An 18363-nucleotide genomic window follows, 5' to 3' on the forward strand; every position below is an offset into this window, starting at 1 on the left:
ACCCAATAACTGTGTAATTCTCCTGCACCCATTTCTCATAAGAGGGATCCTCCTCTGGGGGAGCTTTCTTGCTCCCAGAGATAAACCCCCACTTTCCTCTACTGCAAATATGAATTTTTACGGATTGTGACCAGGCCAAATAATTGGTTCCATCCAATTTAACTGTAGTTACAACCAACAAGGAATCAGTTGTAGTTCCCGAATTATGTCCATATTCGGCAGTGCTCTTGTTCTCAATTTCTGAGAAGTCCATTATGTAACAGCTTCAATTAGGGTTTCGGCAAGCCTTCTAAAAGTGACCTGATTTCAAAGAACTCAGTTTGGGTTGAAACAATAGCAAACACAGCAACACACAAACTCAGTTCAGTTTGACAGCCGTGAGAACCAAGTTCAGTGGCAGCACTTTCAAGGAGTAGAAACCCTGATTCAGCCTTCAAGGAACAACCAGCAGGCCTCCAAACAATATGTATCCTTGGTTCCCAACAATAATTTCCCAAGGAGAACAAAAAATACAGTCCACAGTATCTAAGGGGACTTTTTACAAACACTATGTATGCAACAGTCAACACTTCACTGTTAACCTAGCAGAAATCACTTCAAGAACACTCCGTCTAGGTCCAAGAAGTAGCTGAACTAAAGTAGAGGCTTGTACCACTTAGTTTAGATCAGTTTTCAGCAGTTTTGGAAGTCCAATAACAGTCGAACCACACTTCCAGAATAACCCAGAAATTTCTGAGTAGAATCAGTCCAGCAACAGTGGGCCGAATGGAGGTGTGCTTTGAATGCTTTAACAGTCCTCCCAAATAACAAAATAACTCAGCAAAGAATTGAGAAAACAACTTACAGTATCTCTGGTTTGAACTTCAAACCAGGCCGAACACTTTGCTCTCTGAGCTAGCTTCGAAATCCCCTTTTTCTGATTTCAAATCAGGCTGGAAAACTTGCTCTCTGATTCTTCCTGGTCACCGAACCCTTCTCCAAGTGTATAGAAACTTGGGCACACTCCAATGACCTCCAAGAACCAGGCGAATGACTGTAAACATTCAACCCTAGAACCTCCTCATGCAGTTGGCTGAACTAGAACCACATGAGGGACACGCCAAGCAATGACCCGCTCTGATACCAAGTTGAAAACAATTCACTTGATGTATGGAACTATTTGAGATTAGATGCAAAACAGAAACTAAACAAACAAGAGAGGAAGAGAAGAGAGAGAGCTGGCGGCAATGAGTGTTAGAGAGTGAGAGTTTCGAACTTAACCTCACTCTAACACTCTAAACATTTTATTAAGGTGTTAATCTTTGATAAATTACAGAGAGGCCCTTGAGTGGGCAGAAAAATACAAAAAAACAGAACATTACAGAGTATGGGCCCAGAATAAGGCCCATAACAAAGAGAAACATAACATAACATGAAATGACAGTCTATGGGCCATTCGGCCCATCTCCTCTACATGATTCAAATCTTGGTTACCAACTTATTAGGAGTTAAACGGCTATGATTAATCTATGGTCTTTTATCCTCATTAATAATGCCATGATTTCTGTAGTTCCCAGTGCCATTTATTAGCATCATTATATGGCTTCCTTTCTCACTTCTTGCTCCTCACCAACATGCTTCCTTTGAAAGCTGAACCACTGTAGTCGAAGTAGTGGAGAAGAGGAGAAGAAGAAGAGATGCTGAAATGTCGAACTGTACTTGCAGTCGACCATGCCTTTATTTATATATATAAGTGAAGTACAAAGTACAAGAAATTACTAGGATACCCCTGATTAGTGATGGGACACCCAGAAGACTTAAGACATAAACAAGATTCGGCCCATTAGTAAAGGCCCAGTTACAAGATAAGATTAACATAAGAATGGGCTAATAGGAATCCTTATCAGTCGAACACACTCAAGCCTTCTAACATATCATTCTAACACCCCCTCAAGCTAAACATGGATATCAATCATGTTTAGCTTGCCAACTATGTCCTTGAACTTTGCAGTTGCCAACCCTTTTGTTAATACATCTACAATCTGCATTTCTGATGGAGTATAAGGCACACAGAGTTCCCCTGAAACAATTATCTCTCTTACAAAGTGTCGATCAATTTCAATATGTTTTGTCCTGTCATGTTGTACTGGATTATTGGCAATGTTGATGGCAGCTTTATTATCACAATACAACTTGAGAGGACCTTCAGTCTTGATACCAAGCTCATTAAGGAGAGTTCTGAGCCATAAAAGTTCAGCAACCCCGTGTGCCATAGCTCGGTATTTTGCTTCTGCACTTGATCTAGCCACAACATTCTGCTTCTTACTGCGCCATGTGACTAGGTTTCCTCCCAAGAATGTACAGTAACCTGAGGTTGTTTTTTTGTCTTCAACAGACCCAGCCCAATTAGCATCAGCATAGGCTTCAATTCCAAGTCTGTTGTTCTTCCTGAATAGAATTCCTTTCCCTGGGCAAGTTTTCAAGTATCTTAGAATTCTTTCCACTGCTCTCATATGAGGAGTCTTTGGTGAGTGCATGAATTGACTGACAACATGCACTACATAGGCAATGTCTGGCCGAGTGAGGGATAGGTATATCGGTTTTCCTACCAAGTTTTGGTACCTTTCCTTATCGCAGTATTCCTCACCCATTGATTCTTGTAATCCATGATTCGGTTCTATTGGTGTGTCTGCTGGCCTGCACCCCATCATGCCTGTTTCTTCTAGGAGATCTAGCACATATTTTCGTTGACATATGTAGATTCCTTCTCTTGATCTAGCAACTTCAATCCCGAGAAAATATCTTAGATTTCCCAGGTCCTTGATCTCAAATTCTGAAGCTAAGAATCCTTCAGCCTCTTCATCTCTTTCACATCATTTCTAGTGATCACCATATCATCCACATAGACAATGAGAGCAGTAAGTTTTTCATTCTGTCTCCTTGTAAACAATATATGATCCGCACTGCTCTGAGTGTACCCCACTTTCTTCATGGCCGTACAAAGTCTCTCAAACCATGCCCGGGGAGATTGCTTCAAGCAATACAAAGCTTTCCTTAGTTTACACACCTTCTTTCCAACATTATATCTAGGTGGGGGTTCCATGAAAACCTCTTCATGTAGATCACCATTTAGGAAAGCATTCTTCACATCCAGCTGATGAAGTTCCCAAGAGAATTTTGCAGTTAATGACAGTAGAACCCTGATTGTGTTGAGATTTGCTACCGGGGCAAAGGTTTCCTTGTAGTCAATTCCTTTCTTTTGTGTAAATCCCTTTGCCACAAGTCTGGCCTTGTATCTTTCAATTGACCCATCTTCCTTGTGTTTTACTGTGAATACCCACTTGCACCCAATAGTGCCTTTCCCTTCTGGTAGGTCCATCAATTCCCACATTCTTGCTTTCATTAGGGCTTTCATCTCTTCATTCATGGCTTCTTTCCACCTTGGATCAGATACCGCCTCTGAATATCTAGAAGGGACACATACAGAGGAAAGAGCAGACACAAAGGAATGATAGGCAGGTGATAAATGTGAGTAAGAGACATAATCAGCTATGGAATGCCGAGTGGTACAAGAACGAACAGGCTTACGGAGAGCAATGGGAAGATCCAAATCTGAATTGAGAGTTAGAATTACCTTAGATTGCAGAGACAGATTGATCTGAGTCCAACTGGTTGCAATCATGAGGTTGAGGGCCCTTTTCTTCTACTGTATGTAAGTATCTCTTTCTCTTGGTTGCTGGAATCATCAGGAACATCAGCTGAAGCTGGAGATGTAACTGGCACAGCGGGAGTCTCACTAGGTCGACCCGGAATGTTACAACTAGGAGTAGTGGAAGGTGATGAAAGGGGAACAAAAATGGAGAATGAGAATCCTCTTCCATCCCACTAGTCTCCCCCTGAAGAGGATTCTGAGAAGATTTGAAATAGGGTTGAGACTCAAAAAAGAATACATCTCTGGTGACATATTTTTTCTTGGAGACAGGATCATAACACTTATACCCCTTTTGCGTAGGAGAGTAACCCAAAAAAATTCCCTTTGTAGCCTTCGGATCCAGCTTGGTTTTCTTTGAATCCTTCACATGTATGAAACATGTACATCCAAAAACCCGTGGGGGAAGAGGAAATTCTAGAAGAGTGGGACACAACACAGAGAAAGGGGTCTTCATACCCAGTACCTTAGATGGCATCCGATTTATCAGGTATGATGCAGTGAGAACAGCTTGAGACCAATATTGCTTGGGCACATTGTGCTGGAAAAGTAGAGCTCGAGCTGTCTCCATTAAGTGCCTGTTCTTGCGCTCAGCAACTCCATTTTGCTGAGGGGTGTAAGCACATGATGATTGATGCAACATGCCTTCGTCTTCCATGAATGAGTTCAGGGATCTTTCAAAATATTCAGCTGCATTGTCTGAACGGAATTGCTTGATCTTTTTATCAAATTGTGTTTCAACCATCTTGCAAAACATCATAGTTATCCGCGGAACTTCATCACGTCCTTTCAACAGATAAATCCAAGTGCACCGAGAATAATGGTCAATAAAACTGATAAAATAACGGAAGCCATCAATGGAGACAATGGGTGAAGGACCCCAAACATCAGAATGGACCAAATCAAAAGGGGCTTGAATTTCATTACTAGAAATTGGATACATTGATCTGCATTGTTTTGACATTTGACACACATCACAAACTAAACTTTGACTCGGAATGCCCTTACATAAATCGGGAAACAACATTGCTAAAGAAGAAAAAGACAAATGACCTAGCCTAGCATGCCACAAGTGCAGCCTAGCTCTTGACTCCACACTTTCTGGACTAATAGTAGCAGGAGCTTGCAGTGTTGAACTGACATCTGCATCAAAATAGTAGAGGCCCTCGTACTCATGACCACTCCCAATCGTTCTCCTCGTCAATCTATCCTGGAAAACACAATGAGAGGGGAAAAAGGTTATACTGCAGTTCAAATTTCTTGTAAGCTTTGAAACAGACAACAAATTTGATGTAAGACTAGGAACATGTAAGACTGATTTAAGAGAGAGATCCTTGCTTAGGTCAACCACTCCCTTTCCCGAGATGGTGGAGAGGGACCCATCAGCTACTCTCATCTTATCCTGTCCAGACAATAAATGATATGAGGAGAATAATGAGGACATATGTGTCATATGGTCAGTGGCTCCTGAGTCAATCACCCAAGAGCTAGAATTAATGGAACTAGTTGCACTAAATGCAGAGGCTGTACCTGATTTGGCAAGAGAGGTGGAAGCTAAAGGATTGTTCTTCAGACGGGCAAATGCCCGGCTGAAAACCTCTACCTCACTAGCTGTAAAGCCCAAGGTACTTGGTCCAGAGGAATCAGCAACCTGCTTTGTGGTGGAAGAGGACACTGGCTGAGTACTCTGTGAGATGTCACTACTGCTGTTGGTAGCAAGATTCCCACTTGCTGCGTGGCCTTTATGTTCCATTTTTTCCTTTCTCAGAGCAACTGGCTTCAGATGAGGGTACAAGACCCAACATTTCTCCTTTGTGTGTTTCTCACCACCACAATGGGTACACTTGAGGGACTTCTTGTCTGAAAATCTGCTTCCCTTAGTGGAGACTAAAGCTGAATGTTCCCCAGATAATTTTGTTGCTTGTGTCTGGGAGTCAACCTGCATCTCCTTTCTCCTTACTTCTTCATTCCTCACCAGGTAGTAAACATGATGAATCTCAGGTAATTCATCTCTTCCTAGAATCTGTGACCTTACACCTTCATACATAGGGTCTAAGCCTGCCAGGAACTTGAAGGCTCTGCCCTCCTCAATCTGCTTGTCTTGCCTCTCCTTATCCCTAGCATTTTCCCAATCCAAAATCATGTGATGGTCAAGCTCTTCCCAGAGACCTTCCAGTGTTGCAAAGTATGTTGCCACAGACATGTCTCCTTGCCGTAGGGCTGCAATGTCTTGGTTCAGTCTGTAGATTCTAGCATTATTCTTCTTTTGGCCATATGTCTTAGATACTTTCTCCCAGATTTTAGTGGCTGTAGGAAAATGATGAACAGTTCTGGCCACCCGAGGAGTCATGGAGGCCAGCAACCAAGACATAATTGTGGCATTTTCCTTGCGCCACACAGTGTATTCAGGGCTGCTGATTTCTGGTTCCTTTTTATCTCCATCCAAATAGCCTGTGAGGTCACGAGAGGTAATAAACAGTCTTGCTGAGACAGACCACTCTCTAAAATTATACTCATCCAATAGCACACTTGTAATCTGCAAGCTATGCAGATTAGGGTTCTCCAGGTTTGAGGACCTTATAACAGGTCTGTTATCTTTAGAAGAAACTTCACCGGATAGTGATGACATCTTAACTTCGGTCAAGAAGTAGTTCACAGTACTGTTGGTGGTTCTAGTTAGGGCTGGCCGAAGTAGTCACAGAGTTCACAGTGCTGATAGCACACCAGATAGGCTCTTCACTTGGACTAAACCAGTTCGGGTACAGAGGCAAGGAAAAAAAAATTCTGTAACTGAACCAGTTCACAGAGCTGGAGTAGGGCTGGTAACCAACCTGGAAATGATCTGTAACTGAAGTCACCACAGTTCTGTAAAGGTTTTTCTGAACCAGTTCTGATGCAGGTTCTGATTAGCCGAAGTAACCTCAGCAGGTCCTGACAGCTCGCAACACAGTTTCAGACTTGCCGAGACTGTCACAGTTCTGAAACAGCTCTGTTACAGCAGCAAAAAAAATGTTCTGGGCTGGTAACCGACCTGTGCTATGTCGACTCCACTTGAACTTCGAGTACTGCTACTGTAAAGGGAGTTTCCCCTCCTTACAAACAACACTATGACTGCTGAAATCAGTCCTCAACTAGGTCTGTCTTATACAGACCTCTTCTTAGCAGCCGAATAGCTGCTAACTACTAGAAACTAGTAGGACTCCAGCTTCAGGGTCTTACCTCCCTTGCGCCCTACAACCAAGGGAAACCCTAGGTCGAACCTTGTGTTGTTCTCCTGCAACCCTAGGGTTTCACAGCAGCAACCCAGATAAAAAAAAAGATGAAATACAGCAAGAAAGATGAGATGGCGTCGGCAGTAACCAGGAGAGTGCTCAATGCTCTGATACCATGAAAGCTGAACCACTGTAGTCGAAGTAGCAGAAGAGGAGAAGAAGAGATGCTGAAATGTCGAACTGTACTTGCAGTCGACCATGCCTTTATTTATATATATAAGTGAAGTACAAAGTACAAGAAATTACTGGGATACCCCTGATTAGTGATGGGAGACCCAGAAGACTTAAGACATAAACAAGATTAGGCCCATTAGTAAAGGCCCAGTTACAAGATAAGATTAACATAAGAATGGGCTAATAGGAATCCTTATCAGCCGAACACACTCAAGCCTTCTAACATATCATTCTAACATCCTTATTCCTAGATATGAAGCACATCTAATAAAGTGGCCTTCCTCATTCTCAGGGTAGCTGAACATGAATTTCATTACAAATGCTCTCTATAACTTTTGAAGTTCTTGACTGTCTTTGTTTCCCAGAAAATGGTGAAGACATACAAGTACTGCGATATGAGAATGGGCAAAAGTATGATCCACACTATGATTACTTTGTTGATAAGGTTAATATTGCTAGGGGCGGGCACCGCATTGCCACTGTACTTCTGTATCTCACCGATGTGACAAAAGGTGGTGAAACAGTGTTTCCCTCAGCAGAGGTTGGTTAAAGCATTGCTCAATTTTTGTTTCTATTCCAACTGCAGGGGCTGTTTATTCTATTACTGTTTAATATTTGTTTATGGAGTTTCTTACCAGTGTTAGATGCTAAAATTGTCATTTGTGGATGCCTTTTTCCAAGTACTGTTTGCTGGTTTGTCCTATGATGCATCCTACCACATGGATGCTGGTATTATAGGTTATACCTTCAATGACAAAAGTGCTGGAGTTGCATTTATCATAGTTCTAATTTTCTGATTGTGAGCCAACTATTGCAATTATTAACCATGTTCACTGGGATTAGAACAACTCAAGACCGAAAAGCATGTCATTCAGGGTGCTCCATGGGCATGTGGTATATTTAGAATATTGCCATTACCAAAATATATTTTAACAAATAAAAGGAAATTACCCATTGTTGGTCCCAGCTATCCAGGGTCTTGGGAAAGGTGAATTTAAATGTTTAAATGTTACGAAGTTTCATTTAGTCTGGGAAGATAATTGTTAAAAAAGTGATACTTGGCTTCAAAAAAAAAAAAAAAAAACATAGATGCATGGTATCAGCATACTCTTATGCGTCCGTGTCCACATAGGTACCTACCTATACACAGTTTTCTGGACATACATCACTTCGGTAAAAAAAGTAAAAGATTTTGTTTATCCATTAAATTAGATTTAATAAAATAATATAATGAAGCCATGAATTAGAATAATAAATAAATCAACTTAAGGAGCTCAAAGGGACAAACCTGGAATTTTTTCTTTTCCTTTTTGTTCTGTTAGGGAAGTTCTTTGACTGTGCAAGGATTCTTATCATTTCTTTAGTCATTTATTTTTCCAGTAAAACATTCTAAGTGGCATTTAATTTTTAAATAACTCTCCTAGAAATAATAGAACTCGGGACACTACTTTTTATGGCACCTGCTAGGGCTGTTCATCAAACTGACCAACCCAGCCCAACTCGACCCGAGTTGGTTGTTTTTTAATACTTTCGGTTGGCTTCAGTTCAGTACTTTCCCAACCCAACCAAGTTGGGTCAGTTTCAGTTTGGCCCAAACCGACTCGACCCAACCATATATATATATATATATTAATATTTTATATTTTAAATATAAATTTTTTAATACGGAAACGTGGGAAAATTCCCATATTTCCTAGTTTAAAATATTTTATATAGCAAATTTAATATAATTTTTTAATAATATCGCTGTAATGTTTAAAAGTTAAATTTAATTTTTTAAGTTTAAATTTTTTGAACCGATCGACCAACCGAAAACTGACCCAAACCAATACAACCCGAGTTGGTCGGTCAGTTTTGAGCAAGGTTTTTAAAACTGAACCAGACAACGAACCATTCAGGGGTCCAGTTTCGGGGTCGAACGGTCCAACCGTTCGAGCCAAACAAACAACCCATTCTGACAAAAAAATTAAAACAATGGCCAAAAACCGTTGCATGGTTCGAATGGTTCAACCACCCGGGTCAGCAGTTTGCTGACCAAATCAACGGTTTTTGGCCAAAAGACGGTTCTGGGGTAAAACGGAACTGGTCAGGTGACCGGTTCCTGGTTTTTCCGGTCCGACCGTCCAGTTTTGAAAACATTGGTTTTGGGTGACCAACTCCCAAACCGACCAGGTTGATTCAATTGGCCAAAACCTTGCACCAACCCGTGAACACCCCTAGCACCTGCCTAGAAGTGTCAAGTGTCCCAGACAATGCAGTTGTCCTCTCTGATTACAAAGTGATGTATAAATGGTCTCCAGGAAAGTATATCTCCCCTTATTTGTAATTAATAATTCTGTTTGATTAATGAAAGTTTTGTTATTGATCAAATACAAAAAACGTCTCCTGGAAAAGACACAGGCTTTTCTCTTCTATATTACTTGCACTTTGATCAGCTTTTCAGCATACTTCACACATGATGCAAAGTATAGCTAGCTGGAAACCATTTCCAGAGTTGTTATTGTCGTGTGTTCAAAAGAAAATCTTCTTACTGTTTAATGATTTAATAGGAGCCTCCACATAGATCACCTGCAGTAGATGGTGACTTGTCAGATTGTGCAAAGAAGGGAGTAGCCGGTGAGTTCCTGGTGCAGATTTTAATTGTTTGCATGTACTTAATACTTCTACATTCTTCAGTAGTGTTAATGTGATGATCTTTTTGGCCAACCTGATATGTATCAGTAAAACCACACAGAGGAGATGCTCTTCTCTTCTTCAGTCTCCACCCAGATGCTACCCCAGACCAGAGTAGCCTTCATGCCGGTTGCCCAGTAATTGAAGGTGAGAAATGGTCTGCAACCAAGTGGATACATGTAGACTCATTTGACAAGAACTTGGCAGCTGATTCTGGATGTAAGGATCAGAATGAGAGTTGTGAGAGGTGGGCTGCTCTTGGAGAATGCACGAAGAACCCATCGTATATGGTAGGAACTCCAGACCTCCCAGGTTACTGTAGGAGGAGTTGTAAGGTGTGTTAAGATCTATTATGGTTCCTGTAGAAAATATCCTATGGCCACAGGTTGATCCTATCTTAAATAGCCAGACAATGTTGTATTAATCAGTTTTTGTTGTAAGAATTTTACTTTTTTTTTCCTGCTAAGTTATTCTTTGATTAGTCCTTCGCCTCTTTTTCTGTATTTGAGTCGTTCAGTTATTTGAGAAAGTGGAAAAATATTCAATAGATGAATTAAAAAAATTTTCCTTGCATCAGTTTCAAGTAGTGTTGGATTACAAGTTTACATCCATAATATCAACAAATTCTAAATGTAATAGCCAATTTGTTGTTTGATTCAGCAGGGTTTTAGGGGCCTAATTGTTTACAAAACTCTGATTTAACAACTTGCTCAGAAGGCCGTCTTTTGATGGTATTATCGTGTGTTTCCCCACCTCTTTTTGCTTTCTCGTGCTTTTATTTTCACTTGTCAAAACAAGAAATCTTTGACTTAATGTAGAGTCAGATTATAGAGATGGATTCCATGAGAACAAAATTTTCAAGCCTTATTGATGAACATCACTAGATTCATCAATTAGGGTATCCACCTTTTTTTGGCAGGTTCATAGTTCAGAGGCTAGCTCATTATCCAGTGCCACTGACCTTGGTGGAACCATTAATGGATTCACACTTGACGCTTACTGTCAAATTCAACCCCGTGAGGGTTGGTATACTTTCTTTACCCATCGAACCATGGAAGCATACTAGATACCGCCTTTTTTAAGATCAAGCAGAAGACGACATGGGTCTCTCTCTCTCTCTCTCCTTTTCTCTCTCTCTCTCTCTCTCATCCCCCAACTTTTGGTATTCAGAAACAAGACGCAGAGAGCACTCACTGTTAGTATGTTAACAGTGAGTCTCGTATAACCAACCACTTCCACTTGTGTTCTTTCATATATATTTAATAGTTGTGGCCTTGTGGGCATCGATTCTCATGCATGAAGATCTCATGTGTGTGATCTCCATTTATTTATTGCTTTAGTTACCGGCAAATACCTGGAACCGTCCTCTATTCTTATTCCTTTGTTTATCCTTGCATTGTTCGGCCTAACTGCTACATTGATTTGGAGGGGCAAATTCACTCGGGTTTATTTTTTTCCTGGCAGGAAATGTCTAATCTACTCTAGCAAACTCTAATTTACATGAATTTCACCAACTTCAGCCAGTGTTCCGACTTCCGACTGAAAGTTTGGTACCAGTTGGCTCAATTGCTAATGTTAAACAGGTCTTACTGCTAACAACTTCAGTTGCTGGAAGGAAGATATGGGTCATCTCACCATCAACAGTAAATATTGCAAAATCAATGATTTGACTGACCTTACCATACGAGTGTCCATTGGTTTTGAGGTGCATCTTTGAGTTGGGTCAAAGAGGCTATAAGCGAGATGAGCCTATTTTGCCAGTTATTCGGGCTCTGCTTGCTAAATAATTGAATTCGACTTTGAAGTAATATCAAAGTTTTTAAAACCGGATTGGACAGGGAATCGTTCTGGGTCCGGTTCTTGGGTCGAATGGCCCGAGCGTCTGGTCTGAATAGACTGCTCAGGCCCGCTCATACAAAAAAAAACATAAAAACACAAAAAGGCCAAAACTGTTCTTGAGTCGAACGGTTCAACGGTTCGACTGCCCGGGTCAGTGGTTTGCTGACCAAATCAACGGTTTTTGGCCAAAATGTGGTTTTGGGATTAAACAGAATCGGTCAGGTCTGATTTTTCCAGTCCAGTCCAGTTTTGAAAACATTGAGTAATATAGTTCAAACTTCACAATACCTAGCTTGAGTGGCTCATGATCCTAATCGAGCTCATTATAAAATACTATTTTTTTTAATTTATTCATATTTATAATATAAATAAATTTAGAATTGATTTTCATTATGTATTTTTATTTATAGTATTTATAATATTAATTTATCTATAATTTTTAATATATATATTTTATTTTTATTATTAATTTTTAATGCTAATTTATTTATAATCGGTTCAAGTCAAGCTGAGCTAAGTAGTTTGGGACCTACGAGTAATGGAATTGAATTTGAGCCAAAAACTTGAAACTTAAAACTCGATCAAGTTTGAATTGAGTTTTGACCTCTTAGTTTTTTTTTAAACCTGATACTCGACTGAACTTGACTTGATTACACCCCCTAGGATCAACCTATGAGTGTGTTCTAGACTTAGACATCATCATCATCTCCTGTCTGGATTTGTTATCAATTCACGGTCAGGATTCATCCCACCTGTACGGTGGGGCTAAGATTTATAGAGGTGGACCGAACACTAAAAACTCCTAAAAAAATGTGGGAATCGAGCAAAAAGGGCGAAGTGTGTGTAGGAGCTTGAACGTGAGTCCCATCTCCTGAAGAGCGACCAGGCGTTAGACCAATGAGATTGAGGGAATTAGCCTGGATAAGTAAGACTTAAGAATTGAGCCCATGAATTGAAATGACGATTTGACTAGGTTGATTCCACATAGGAACTAGGAAGTAGGATTTAGGAACCCCCTCCCCCAGGTTAAACTATATATCCAGTTTTGAAACTCTTAAAGTCGAAAGCCAGCATACTTGTCATTTGAGGGGCCCCCATTTGATCAGAGAGGAGGAAATATTCCTTTCTTTTTCTTGAGTTTTCTGGTTCTCAGTCTCTTGTCAAGTTGGAGATATGTACAAATACAACTAATCTGTGACCAGATTGTGATTCTTCCGTTTCCTTTGCCCAGATTGTGATTCTCTTTAATGGGTGCTCGACACATCTTCTGTCCATCACTCTAAAGATACATTCTGCAATAATATATTCTTTTGGGCACAAATTAATGGGTCATTCTGATTCTGAACATAGACATAGACTATCGCATAATTAGGTGGTGGAACCAGTATTTTTTTATTGGGTTCGACTATGACATTGGCAGAAAAATTTACAATCAATCAACCCGAATCATCATAAAGGTGATAACGAATCAAGTGGGTTTTCATCCAAATTCACGGAGAGTTATGATTGATCAAAGCCTTTCAAATATCATGTTTTTCCCTTTTTTTTAACAAATTATTTATGGCCTTAGTATGTAATGTAACTATGTCTGTGAAATTAAACCTGAGGCCACTATCTGATAGAAGATTAGATGTCATTTTTAGCAAAAGTAATCTTCTTAATGTAGAATGGGGTAAATAAAATATTTGTGTGTCACTTCTTACTCTTCAATGGTTCAATATATATTATCAGGATTTGTTTTGAATAGGGTGGATTTGGAATTAGAGGCAGCAGTGGATTTGTCAAATTCGTGAATCTTCGAATTTCATACTTAGGATGCACTTTTATGGTCATGGAATGTAGAGAAACATGAAGAGCCTGTAAGTTTTAAGAGCATTTGAATTTCTACTAGGAGCTAGTCGTTTCTTAATTAGATTTCAAATCCATTTCACTTTCCCAGAACCAAGAATCCAGATAGTCTTAATTATCGAGGTGATTTGCAATTCTGTCCCTATTAGTTTATAAAAAAAAGGACAATTCAATGTACAAGGCTGCTGTCAATGCGGGGTCTGAGGAGGGACAGATGTATGTAACCTTACCCCTTCTCCTATTAATTTTATGAATGCAAATATTTTGGAAAAATGGTTTTTATGATTTGATTTGATTCATAAAAGCAAAGGGTTAAAACTGTTTTAAATTATTTAATGATTATTTAAAATATTCCTATTACCACCAGGAAATTATTTAAGCATCCATAATTTGACAATGGATATGCCATTTGAAGAAAATGGAATGGTCGAACCGGATTTGTGTAACCAACTCCATATAGAAGAGGATTACTGTTATTCAATTATTATTTCCCATACTTATTGGGTATTGGATTTTATTTTCCCATAAGCCGTTATGTTTTATTGGATTTTATTTTCCCATACTGTTTTCTGGAGCAACGACATCGATGTCAAACACCGCCATAGACATTGCTGTAGCTCCCCAACAGTTCTTTTTCTTTCCTGTTCTCCGAAAATGAAGCTTTGAATTGTTAATAATGATCATTTGTAAGAAAAGTAAAATTAATGAGTTGGGCCCGCAAAGGGTGCCCCATAGCACATTCTCAAGATATGCTGTGGAGATGTTCCCAATACACATTAAGGGTAGAATTAGTCAATTAACTAAACCATAAAGATAGCTTAGGCTCAGTTTGAAAGGAGTATAAATGCAAATTTGTAGAGTACAAAAACCTTATATTTTATATTATTTTGTATATATTTACTCTGTACCTATTTATATTTGTACTCCTTTCAAACTAAACATTAAGAAAATTTTGCTTAATATAAATAGGATGGTGCATTCGTGCAATTGACTAGGGAAGGGAAGAAAAACACAAGGAAACATGTACAAATATAAAATATTGTAAAGGTTTTCTTACCTCTGCCTTCCTTTCTCTACCATTTCTTTCAAACCAAACACAGCCTAAATGTAAATGGCCATATCTTCCTTCCAGTGGCTGAATGGCTGAATGGCTGAAGTTGGATGCACTGTGATTTATTTTTAATCCAGATGGTCCCCCTGTTTTAGATAAGGTTTTTAAAATCGGACCGAATAAAAACCGTTCTGAGACTGATTCACGGATTGAACGGTCCGACCATTCACCTCCACATCAGTTCATACAATCAAACTCCGGCACCCAGCCCAAGTGCCCAACCCCAACCATCCTCCTCCCCTAGACGGGCATTATGCACTACAAGAGAAGAGGAGATTCCCGGGGGCCTCATCAGTCAATCACTCACAAGTAGTCATAACTCAGTAGATACAAATTTGCATCATGGATTCAGAAAAGTAGATATATTTCCTTCCGGGTACCATCATTTGGAGCCAGATAATTGTATCTAAGGCTCAGTTTGGAAGGAGTAAGAATACAAATATGTACACGGTACAAATGCATACAAAATAGTACAGAACACAAGGTTTTGCACTCTACAATGTACTCCTTGACCAGCAGAAACCGTGTCAAAAATGGTCGACTTCATGACGTCTGGGACGTCATTTCAGCGCCCCACACTGACCACTGATGATCTCTTGTGAAGGTGCAGAAAATCCACAAGAACCCCCCATCTTCAAGTTATTGAATTTCTTCCTTTCCACATCATTTTGCATTAGAATGGAAATGCTACTTGGTAGAATAGACCCAGGAATCTCTCCCATCTTCGCCTTAAATAGAACGTTGACCCCATTGTCATAGGTGGAGCACTTGTCCTTCAATCACCACAGAGAAAAACAACAAAATATTAGAATTTCCATACAAATTTGACCATCATGAGGTCAAGAAGGAATACTACTACTCTACATCGTTTGCCTGTCTGTGAGAAGAGACAAACCAAAGCCTGATGGTGTCTATTGTACCAGTGACTTAAGCGATATCGATTGACAAACCAACCAAAGCAAGAAACAACAAGAAAAACAGCTATTGGCCTGATTTGATAAAGATACTTGGTAAGATTAGATACGGTAAAAGAGATCTTTTTTACGTTACAGAGAAAAGGGGGTAGATCAGTAGATGTGAAATGTGAAAAAGGAAGAAAGAGAAGGGCTAGGTGATGAGGAGATGACTATGTTGGGTTCATTCCTTAAAAAAAGAATTAACAATGAAGGTATATATATTCTCTAAATAACTTAATCTACTCTTTTATGACAACATATTTAATCTTTGAAAAAGATAATATATAGAAAGTTTTCACACTCTTTGACATGATTTTCAGCTTCTGACAGAGAGAGATAGAGACAGACAGGAAGAGAAAGAGGTAACGTGGGCTTGAGTCACTTGTACGTCAAATGCCAGTAATTTAAAACCAAGATCAAAGAGTGTTTTAAGAGGAAAAACTAATGAAAGAGAGGGAAAATTACAGTAAAAATATGACGTGGGTGACTGGCGTTTGGTAAGGAAGAGCAATAATTTACCCAACAAAGAAACATGGAGGATTCATACATGAACAACAATGGCAATTGTAATCTATTCTTTTGTGTGTAGGGGCCCCTTTTAAGGTGTAGACTATCCATAAGAGAGAGAGGCGTTTAGAAAAGAGATGCTTCCATATGTAGACTATCCATAAAAGCAGCAAAGCAGAAGTTTTTTTGCTTACTGTTTTCTGTCAGAACATTTTCAAGGCTTGAGTTTTTATGTTTTTAAATTTAGGGGAAAGTGGGAAACCATCTACTGAAACGGGTATTTATGACCTGCTGTTCCACGTTAAATAAGGGAGGCGAGGGGGCAGAGAGAAACACAGGGGAGAGAGAGAGGGAGGAGAAGCAAGAATGGATGTGGGTCAGTTGCAGAGAAGGTTAGTTGATTATACAGCATCCTTATTTCGTGAGGTGAGTACAATGAATAAAATACAGAGAAAGAAAAAAAAACTGCAGATGGGTCTGCTTCTTTGTGTTTTAATTATGCTCTGATGATTTCATCTTGCTTGTTAAGAGGTTTTGCTGATGGTTTTTTTTTTTGTTTTTTGTTGGTGAGAAGGGATTTCTAGATGATCAATTCACTCAACTTCAGCAACTTCAAGACGAGAGTAACCCTGATTTCGTTTTTGAAGTTGTCTCTCTCTTTTTCGAAGATTCTGAGAGGCTTCTAAACGATTTGGCCATATCCCTGTGGGTATTCAAGCTTCTGCTTCTATTTTTCGGATCTACTGTTGCTTTTCTTTGATAACTTTTCTGGTTTTGGTCTTGATGGGTCTAGGACTACAGTCTCATTTCTGTTCTTGGATTTCTATTTCTTTTTTGCAGGGATCAGCCGAGTGTAGATTTCAAGAAGGTCGATGCCCATGTTCATCAGTTGAAGGGTAGTAGCTCCAGGTTACTTCCCTAGTTCCCTTCCAGCTTGTTCTTATTTAGTTGCTATATTGAATGCATATGGCCAAAGAATACCTGGTTTTTCCTTTTTTTTTTTTTCTCTTGTCATCCTCTTCTTTTTTCCCTGTTCTGTACCTGAAGACTACATAAAATTCTTATAAAGGAAACCCCTTCATCCTCACATAACAAGAACCAATTTTAAGTTTCTAATCTCTTGTAGAAAAAAATCTTTTACTCTAAGAATATAGTCTGTTTCAAAGCTAACTCGGATCTGAGTTGCAGTCCCAGATTTCAGAGAGGGGGGAAATCAAAATTTGGATCTTATTCATGTATCTATAATTAATGTTTGATGAGGAGGATGGGTTTCTATGGGTTACAGCATAGGTGCACAGAGAGTCAAAAATGTCTGCATTGCTTTTCGCAACTTTTGCGAGGAACAGAACATTGAAGGGTGAGTTATTGCTTTCCTTTCACATATCCTCCTTTTTTGAATTAACCCAGATCTTACTGCTTACTGTTAGAACTATGGAAGTCCTCCTCGACTTCTTCTGATCAAGAGAAGAATCTGGTTTAGGTGTCTGAGATGTCTGCAACAAGTGAAACATGAATATGCTCTTGTGAAGAACAAGCTTGAAACTCTATTCAGGGTGAGTGGATGAAATTATCTCTCTTTCTCTCTCTCTCTAGAAGTCTCATTTTTCTTCTCATTCAACTGTAGCTGGAGCAACAGGTTTTAGCAGCTGGTGGGTCGATTCCGATGGAGTGAGTGGTGGCAAGGTCTAATCAAAAGCAGAAAGGTAGAGAACGAAAGAAAGAAAAATGGAGGGTAGTGATATAGAGAAGCGTTGTACTTTTTTTTTTTTTTTGGTGTTTGAGATGTAAACTACTTCACTTATTGGTAGTTCTCTTCTTTTAACTGTATGGGGGATTGTTAAGCTTAAGAGGGGAGAGAATTTGAGCAAGTCTTTTTGTCCCTTTTGCCATCTCATCAGGTCCACGGCCCACCCACTCTCCTTTTCAAATTGAAATGTTGATAATCTTCTCTGCTTCACTTATTGGTAGTTCTCTTCTTTTAACTGTATGGGGGATTGTTAAGCATAAGAGGGGAGAGAATTTGAGCAAGTCTTTTTGTCCCTTTTGCCATCTCATCAGGTCCACGGCCCACCCACTCTCCTTTTCAAATCGAAATGTTGATAATCTTCTCTGTTATTCCATCTTGCATGGTCTAATCTGCCATGATTATGTCAGGCAAGGAGCAATAATTGATCAGATCAAGTTTTCTTCTATTCACCCAGGGATATGAAAGGAAAAATAGGTAAGCTAGCAAAAACAAATAACAAGGTAAGAAAAACACAATCTAAGGTCCTTGTCTGGTAGAAATAGAAATTA

At 39.5% G+C, this 18363-nt stretch overlaps 2 protein-coding genes across 4 annotated transcripts in view; both read left to right on the forward strand.

The window, feature by feature from the left end:
• LOC104586889 (putative prolyl 4-hydroxylase 4) overlaps positions 1 to 10383 on the forward strand; it is a 50198-nt gene extending 39815 nt beyond the window's left edge. Inside the window, exons 5-7 of the mRNA XM_010244270.3 lie at positions 7500 to 7675; positions 9684 to 9750; positions 9856 to 10383. Of these exons, the coding sequence (XP_010242572.1) occupies positions 7500 to 7675; positions 9684 to 9750; positions 9856 to 10151 (539 nt within the window). The 3' untranslated portion in view covers positions 10152 to 10383. The remainder of the gene's footprint in view (positions 1 to 7499; positions 7676 to 9683; positions 9751 to 9855) is intronic.
• A 5787-nt stretch (positions 10384 to 16170) lies between these two features.
• LOC104586892 (histidine-containing phosphotransfer protein 1) lies at positions 16171 to 17936 on the forward strand. Of its 3 annotated transcripts, none has more exons than XM_088901420.1 (6): positions 16171 to 16494; positions 16643 to 16773; positions 16909 to 16977; positions 17354 to 17425; positions 17549 to 17621; positions 17705 to 17936. In XM_088901420.1, the coding sequence occupies exons 1-6, from the start codon at positions 16435 to 16437 to the stop codon at positions 17738 to 17740; spliced, it is 441 nt and encodes a 146-aa protein (XP_088757546.1). In that variant the 5' UTR covers positions 16171 to 16434; the 3' UTR covers positions 17741 to 17936. The 3 variants fall into 3 exon arrangements, 2 of the variants coding, with proteins under 2 accessions (XP_088757546.1, XP_010242575.1); XR_016084147.1 differs by having other exon boundaries at positions 16172 to 16494; positions 17496 to 17621; positions 17693 to 17801; XM_010244273.3 differs by having other exon boundaries at positions 16179 to 16494; positions 17693 to 17936.
• Positions 17937 to 18363: the final 427 nt, after the last annotated feature.

The sequence above is a fragment of the Nelumbo nucifera genome, chromosome 3, assembly GCF_055504915.1.
Source record: "Nelumbo nucifera cultivar China Antique chromosome 3, China Antique-T2T, whole genome shotgun sequence".
NCBI lineage: Eukaryota > Viridiplantae > Streptophyta > Magnoliopsida > Proteales > Nelumbonaceae > Nelumbo > Nelumbo nucifera.

Coding starts and splice junctions, on each gene's coding strand:
- LOC104586892 (XM_010244273.3), top strand. CDS start 16,435: ATGGATGTGGGTCAGTTGCAGAGAAGGTTAGTTGATTATACAGCATCC. Junction 16,495..16,642: donor CAGCATCCTTATTTCGTGAG/GTGAGTACAATG, acceptor GTTGGTGAGAAG/GGATTTCTAGATGATCAATT. Junction 17,622..17,692: donor AGCTTGAAACTCTATTCAGG/GTGAGTGGATGA, acceptor ATTCAACTGTAG/CTGGAGCAACAGGTTTTAGC.